The sequence below is a fragment of the Notolepis coatsorum genome (genome assembly GCF_963971535.1).
Source record: "Notolepis coatsorum genome assembly, chromosome: 2".
In the NCBI taxonomy this organism is placed as follows: domain Eukaryota; kingdom Metazoa; phylum Chordata; class Actinopteri; order Aulopiformes; family Paralepididae; genus Notolepis; species Notolepis coatsorum.
This window is the reverse complement of record NC_140166.1, coordinates 211,416,484-211,424,726: the sequence shown is the minus strand read 5'-3', so window position 1 is coordinate 211,424,726 and position 8,243 is coordinate 211,416,484. Positions and strand designations below refer to the sequence as shown.

Below are 8,243 nucleotides of genomic sequence, written 5' to 3'. Positions count from 1 at the left end.
GTTAACGTCAGTTCGGCCAGAATACAAATACAAAATACAAACAAATATACTAATTAAAATGGTTGGACCTGCGAGATTTGTACTTTGTACTTTGTAGGTCTGCATTTTAAACGTAAGGAGTAAAAAGTATGTTTTCCCCCCCCCTGAAATGTAATAGTACAAGTATACAAACCTAATAGTACTCGAGTAAAGTACAAATCCCCCAAAACAGTACTTAAGTATTGTAATGAAGTTGCTCAAGTACTTTACACCCCTGGTCGGCACCACAGTAGGCCTACGGTGTGTATGGATGGTCACACCAAGTAAATTGACCTATCTCGAACCCTGCCCTCTTTCCTCGATCCTCCAATCACGACTGTGATTGGAGGATCGAGGAACGAGGGCGGGGTTTGACACAGGGCAACTGACCTTGAATATAGTGAGACAATAAAACATTGGTGAGCCCCCCCCTTTACCCTCATTGTACCCTCATAATTCCCCCACGTCATGTCTTCCCGCAGTTATCAAAAAATATCCACTCGCACACACGTGCTTGAATCCCTCCCCTTTACCGCACGGCACACCAAGGGATTCACAGTGTGGCCATCAAGTCCCAGTGCTTGCACTCGATTGGTCGGCTTGTGTCCTCTCCAAAGTGTTCACAGTACGTGATAGGTTAGCTTTCTGTCTGTCGAGGCTCGCGGTGTTACGCGTTTGGACAGTTCTGCCTCTCTCCGTGGTATTCCCGTTGCCCGGTTGGTTGGCTCTGCCTCGCTCCAAACTGGCGGAAGTACGTAATTGGACGGTCCTTTCCCCTGTCAAAGTATAAACGGTACGTGATTGGTTGGCTCTCCCTCTTTCCAAACTGTTGACAGTGTTCAATTGGCTGCTTCTCCCGAGCTCCAGAGGGTTCATTCCGCCTGATTGGTTAGGCCTCCCTGTCTGTTGATTGTTTAAAGTCTGCAGGGGGCAGCTCCTGTCTCTCTCCGGGAGCTTCGATTGGAAGGTGGCCCCTCTGTCCAGAGACTGTATCGTCTGCTGCCTGTCGCGCTCTCTCTCCAGACTGGTCTCTCTGCGGCCCACGCCGCTCCGCTCCCTCTCCAGGCTGCTCTGGATCTCCGCTCTCCTGGCCAAGGCCTCCCTCAGCTGGGTGCGGAACGTCTCGATCCTCCCCTGCAGCTCGTCGAGCTCGCCCTCCCACAGGCAGGCCTGCGTGGCCCTGCTTCCCAGGGGGGAGAGCACCAGGCCCGGGGGGGGCATGGGCAAGGGCAACGCAGAGGCCGGGCCCCCGTTAGCCTGGAGGCTAACCTGCGCGGCGCAGGAGAGCCCTCCCATGTTCGCCAGCCCCAGCCCCCCCAGGCCCAACCCGGGACGGCCCACCATGCCCGGCCGGCCCCGCACCGAGGCGGTGTGCGTGCGCAGGCGGTAGCTGTGGAGCGTCTCCAGGTCAAAGTGCACGCGCCGCTCCTTGGGCTCGTGGGACGGCGAGGAGGAGCTGGTGACGTCGCCCGTGGTGGTGCTGGAGGCGGGGAGGGACAGGGGAGGGGAGGGGGGCTGCAGGGCGTGATGCTGCTTCCTGTGCAGAGTGCAGTTCTCTGAAATACAAGGGGAGGGGCTAGGGGGGGGGGGAGAGAAGAGGATCACATTAGAACTCTAGGCTAGGGAGGAGAGGAGGATCACATTAGAACTCTAGGCTAGGGGGGGGAGAGAAGAGGATCACATTAGAACTCTAGGCTAGGGGGGGGGGAGAGAAGAGGATCACATTAGAACTCTAGGCTAGGGGGGAGAGAAGAGGATCACATTAGACTGCTAGGCTAGGGGGGGGAGAGAGGAGGATCACATTAGAACTCTAGGCTAGGGGAGGAGAGAAGAGGATCACATTAGAACTCTAGGCTAGGGGGAGAGAAGAGGATCACATTAGACTGCTAGGCTAGGGGGAGGAGAGAGGAGGATCACATTAGAACTCTAGGCTAGGGGAGGAGAGAAGAGGATCACATTAGAACTCTAGGCTAGCGGGGGGAGAGAAGAGGATCACATTAGACTGCTAGGCTAGGGGAGGAGAGAGGAGGATCACATTAGACTGCTAGGCTAGGGGGAGGAGAGAGGAGGATCACATTAGAACTCTAGGCTAGGGGAGGAGAGAAGAGGATCACATTAGAACTCTAGGCTAGGGGGAGGAGAGAAGAGGATCACATTAGAACTCTAGGCTAGGGGGAGGAGAGAGGAGGATCACATTAGACTGCTAGGCTAGGGGAGGAGAGAGGAGGATCACATTAGACTGCTAGGCTAGGGGAGGAGAGAAGAGGATCACATTAGAACTCTAGGCTAGGAGAGGAGAGAAGAGGATCACATTAGACTGCTAGGCTAGGGGGAGGAGAGGATCACATTAGAACTCTAGGCTAGGGGAGGAGAGAAGAGGATCACATTAGACTGCTAGGCTAGGGGGGGAGAGAAGATGATCACATTAGAATGCTAGGCTAGGGGAGGAGAGGAGGACATTAGAATGCTAGGCTAGGGGAGGAGAGGAGGACATTAGAATGCTAGGCTAGGGGAGGAGAGGAGGACATTAGAATGCTAGGCTTGGGGGGAGAGGCTGCCATTAGAATGCTAGGCTAGGGGAGGAGAGGAGGACATTAAAATGCTAGGCTAGGGGAGGAGAGGAGGACATTAGAATGCTAGGCTAGGGGAGGAGAGGAGGACATTAGAATGCTAGGCTAGGGGAGGAGAGGAGGACATTAGAATGCTAGGCTAGGGGGGGAGAGGATGCCATTAGAATGCTAGGCTAGGGGAGGAGAAGAGGACATTAGAATGCTAGGCTAGGGGAGGAGAGGAGGACATTAGAATGCTAGGCTAGGGGAGGAGAGGAGGACATTAGAATGCTAGGCTTGGGGGGAGAGGCTGCCATTAGAATGCTAGGCTAGGGGAGGAGAGGAGGACATTAAAATGCTAGGCTAGGGGAGGAGAGGAGGACATTAGAATGCTAGGCTAGGGGAGGAGAGGAGGACATTAGAATGCTAGGCTAGGGGAGGAGAGGAGGACATTAGAATGCTAGGCTAGGGGGGGAGAGGATGCCATTAGAATGCTAGGCTAGGGGAGGAGAGGAGGACATTAGAATGCTAGGCTAGGGGAGGAGAGGAGGACATTAGAATGACCTGAATATTAATGACCTCAAAGCAGCTTGCTTATGTGACCTTTTTTTATACGCGGATGACTCCGCCTTACTAGTGTCTCACAAAGACAAACAAGTGGTTGAGCAGACATTGAGTGCAGAACTAGAGAAGGTTAACGACTGGCTAGGCTACAACAAGCTGTCCCTCCACGTGGGGAAGACTGAGTCCATTCTATTCGGGTCAAAGGTCAGGCTCAGAAAATCGCCAGGTTTTAACATTAGAATAGGATATACTGTTCTCACAGACAAAACATCTGTGAAATATCTTGGTTGCGTCCTGGAAAACAGCTTATCAGGGAAAAGCATGGCTCACCAAGCACTTACAAAGATCAATAACAGGACTAGATACCTAGCCAGAATCTCTAATTTTTTAGATCAGTCAGCGATGAAGATTCTTGCTGGAGCACTCATACAGTGTCACTATGACTATGCGTGTGGCTCCTGGTACAACAGTGCCCCCAAAAGTCAGAAAATAAAACTACAGACATCACAAAACAAGCTAATCAGGGTAATACTAAGGCTACCTGCCCGAACCCACCTTGACCCAGTTCACTTTGAGATCATGAGATGGCTTAAGGTGGAAGACTGAGTAAACCAGATAGGGATGTGCCTAGTTCACAGAATAGTGCACGGGGTAGTGCCAGTGTACTTTAACAACTACTTCAACCGAATCAGAGACACCCATGCATACCAAACTAGGCGCAGCTCAACTGACTTTGTGCCAGTCAGATTCGGGAGCTGTATGGGGAAGGAGTCATTTCTGTATTCAGCAGCTATCTATTGGAACAGTCTGCCCAGTGACCTGAAAATCGTAGACAATGCCGTTAGATTCAAGTCCAGCCTGAAGACATGGCTCAAAAGGGACTATACTTGACCTAGACACTTAGCTTAAGGCACCCTTGCATGTTGTATGAGTCTGTTATGTATATAAATGTTAAATGGTATATGTGATGTGTTGTGATGTCACGTTTTGTATGATGCATGTATTAAGCATCACACTCCCCCACCCCCCTACAAGGACCACAATGGAAATAAGCTCAACGCTTTTTTGTGTTTCATCCTTGGCAGTATATCCTGACTGTGCTCTTCTGTCACATGTTTATTTTTTATATTGTCAAATAAAGTCATTCATTCATTCATTCATTCATTCATTCATTCATTCATTCATTCATTCATTCATTCATTCATTCATTCATTCATTCATTCATTCATTCATTAATTCATTCATTCATTCAATGCTAGGCTAGGGGAGGAGAGGAGGACATTAGACTGCTAGGCTAGGGGGGGAGAGGAGGACATTAGAATGCTAGGCTAGGGGAGGAATGGAGGACATTAGAATGCTAGGCTAGGGGAGGAGAGGAGGACATTAGAATGCTAGGCTAGGGGAGGAGAGGAGGACATTAGAATGCTAGGCTAGGGGGGGAGAGGATGCCATTATAATGTTAGGCTAGGGGAGGAGAGGAGGACATTAGAATGCTAGGCTAGGGGAGGAGAGGAGGACATTAGAATGCTAGGCTAGGGGAGGAGAGGAGGACATTAGAATGCTAGGCTTGGAAGGCAACGCAGCAAAACAACATACATCTCATTCAGCAGAGCCTCAGGCCAGTGTCAGTATTATCGATGAGGAAAGAGCAACACTGCATGGATGTGTACAATTCCAGAGGTCTGAATTTCATTCAATGTGTCGAAATCACATCATCATTTCTTGGACACTATGTTTGAAAAATTAAAACAGTATGAGGGGGGAGGGGGGGGGGGGGGGGTTGTGAGAACCATCGCATATCAGATTTTATACTGATGGCGTAATTTTGACTCTTAGATTTTGAAACTGGAAATATCCACACAGCATTGCTATTTCTGACTAGTAATGTAGTGATGTAGTGATGCAGTAATGCAGTAATGTAGTAATGTACAGTAGTAATGTAATGATGTAGTAATGTAGTAATGTAATGCTGTAGTGATGTAGTAATGCAGTAATGTAATGCTGTAGTAATGCAGTAATGTAGTAGTATGACATAAGTTGTACTAAATTATGTATGTTGTTTTGTGGTATTGACTTATTTTCCTTGAATAGACAGTCAGACAAGTCCACACACACACATACACACGCACACTCACACACAAGTTATAGATTGTCTTATAATAAGGATTGTATCAAAACCAAAACTTGATTACCTTTGGTCCAAGCCTGTCAGCTCCTTCCCTACATCCTCATAGGTGGTGTTGATGGCTCTGTGGATCTTCTGCAGAGACAGAGACAGAGACAGACAGGATGAGATCTGTTCATCAGTGACGTGTGATGTGTAAACATTTCAATCATTTTGAACGCCTCCTTTTTGGCACATCAGTCATCGTAATGGTTCATCTCTGTGAGACTTGAGTTCAGCTTTTCCACTCAGTTGCACACTAACGCATTTAATAGTGACTGCACCTCGTAAATAACCAATCGCTTCTCGTGTGAATAACTGGATCAAATTAACGTAATGAATCTAAATATCCTTCATTTCACACCAACAAATGCGAAAGAGACGACTCCCAAAGAAGGACCTTTACATCACTGTTACTGATGATCATTCAGAAGATCAATTATATGATAGCAAAAGATCTTAACAGATAGTTCTGGTGCTAGAGAGACAACTCTGGTGTCATCCATTGCAGAAACATACTCAAATGACCATAAAAACTTCCAATGTGTCAAACATGCAGCTAATACCATCTGTTTCTATGATCCTAATGTGAAGACATTTTATTTAATTTTATGCTTTTTCTTCTGTTGTAAGGCACTTTGAGCTGCATTTTTTGTATGAAAGGTGCTATACAAATAAAGTGTATTATTATTATTATTATTATTATTATTATTATTATTATTATTATTATTATTATTATTATTATTATTATTATTATTATTATTATTATTATTATTATTATTATTATTATTATTATTATTATCAGTTTCTCAGTTCATTGTGTGATCACGCCACTCATCTTCAGTTGAATACTTGTGTGTTGAATACAGTGATGCCTGAAACATGCTCTAACAATACTGATATGGGATAGGTTCTACATTAATCAATGCCTCTACATTAAAAAATATCAACAGAATATTTTCAGTGTTTTTACTATCTTGTTTTTATTTGTGTTTTGTACGCTGCCTTCTTGGCCAGGAACCACTTGAAAAATAAATCTCAATGTGATTACCCTGGTTAAATAAAAGATAAATACAAATATAAATGTATAACAAGTAGTGGTGGGACTAGAATCTTTTTTTTATCAAATTTGACTTTGGAGAAAGAAAAACTCTTGATTGATCTCAATTTCTCTTATTACATTTTTTTATGAACAAACCAGACCAAGAAAAAAAGTTATTTGCGATTTATTATACTTTATACTTATAGCACATGCATGAGTCTGGTCTCCTTTGAAAGGTAACATTCTTACACAATAAAGAAAAATCATCATGCGATTAAATGCATACATTTTTTTTAAATTATTTTTATTCTTTCTATAGTTATAGTATAGTTTCTTTAGTTAATTAATCGAAATTAATAAAGTATAAAGCGATAAAGTCCCAGCCCTAATAAAAAGGTTTTGCAGTACAGAGCAGACAGGATTACAGTGCAGACAGGAGAGCAGACAGGAGAGCAGACAGCAGTACAGAGTAGACAGGAGAGCAGACAGGAGAGCAGACAGGAGTACAGAGTAGACAGGAGAGCAGACAGGAGAGCAGACAGCAGTACAGAGTAGACAGGAGAGCAGACAGGAGAGCAGACAGGAGAGCAGACAGGAGAGCAGACAGGAGAGCAGAGCAGACAGGAGAGCAGACAGGAGAGCAGACAGGAGAGCAGACAGGAGAGCAGACAGGAGAGCAGAGCAGACAGGAGAGCAGACAGGAGAGCAGACAGGAGAGCAGACAGGAGAGCAGACAGCAGTACAGAGTAGACAGGAGAGCAGACAGGAGAGCAGACAGGAGAGCAGACAGGAGAGCAGACAGGAGAGCAGACAGGAGAGCAGACAGGAGAGCAGAGCAGACAGGAGAGCAGACAGGAGAGCAGAGCAGACAGGAGAGCAGACAGGAGAGCAGACAGGAGAGCAGACAGGAGAGCAGACAGGAGAGCAGAGCAGACAGGAGTACAGCACAGACAGGAGAGCAGACAGGAGAGCAGACAGGAGAGCAGACAGGAGAGCAGACAGGAGAGCAGACAGGAGAGCAGACAGGAGAGCAGAGCAGACAGGAGAGCAGACAGGAGAGCAGACAGGAGAGCAGACAGGAGAGCAGACAGGAGAGCAGACAGGAGAGCAGACAGGAGAGCAGACAGGAGAGCAGACAGGAGAGCAGAGCAGACAGGAGAGCAGAGCAGGCTGTGTTTCCTAACACGTTGTAGTGCTGCCTAAACAATATACATTTCATAAAACATGGCAGTTGTTCCCCTTTAAGTATCAAGAAACAAGTCTCTCTCAAGAGAAATGATAGAAAAGGAACAGCCCTGTGATAAACATTAGTGCATTATGAATTGAAAATGGGGGACCCTGATGTAAACAAGACGAAAGTCTTTCTCTGGTCTGCATCCCCTTAACAATTGTGTGTATTGAGCCGTACTGTATTGTACCCATTCTGCAATCTGTTAAATAAAGTTTTCATTCATTCATTCATTCATTCATTCATTCATTCATTCATTCATCCATTCAGTGCTACGGTGCTGCTCCTGCGCGGAGGAGCAGGTATTAATGAATACTGAGCTATTAATGAACCACCGTTTTTCTGTCACTTGGGATTTAATAATCATGGTTAAGAGAAGATCCCGAAGTGTGATTATATTTCATCTCTGGATAATTGCATTATTGCTGCAATATGGCTGCTCTTGATGATCAGTAGAACTTTCCCCTTTCCCTCTCCATGAGGAGAGAACTAAAGGGTCACTTCGCCCAAAAATAACAATGCTGATTTATTTTGCACATAATCTCACACACACACACACGACAGTTTTGCACACGTTAATTTAGTTTGACAGTTTTTGAGAGTAAATTTGTTTGAATATGGTCACCGCACGGTGATGTCATCTGGGACATTGAATCCTTGTGTGTTAATTACAGCTCA

General features: G+C 46.0%; 1 protein-coding gene across 1 annotated transcript in view; it reads right to left on the bottom strand.

The window, feature by feature from the left end:
• Positions 1-585: 585 nt before the first annotated feature.
• Positions 586-8,243, bottom strand: part of LOC311223724 (glutamate receptor ionotropic, NMDA 3B-like) — a gene marked incomplete at both ends in the record, with an annotated part of 50,993 nt that continues 43,335 nt past the window's right edge. Inside the window, 2 exons of the mRNA XM_084308496.1 lie at positions 586-1,594; positions 5,324-5,391. Coding sequence (XP_084164622.1) covers positions 586-1,594; positions 5,324-5,391 — 1,077 coding nt within the window. The remainder of the gene's footprint in view (positions 1,595-5,323; positions 5,392-8,243) is intronic.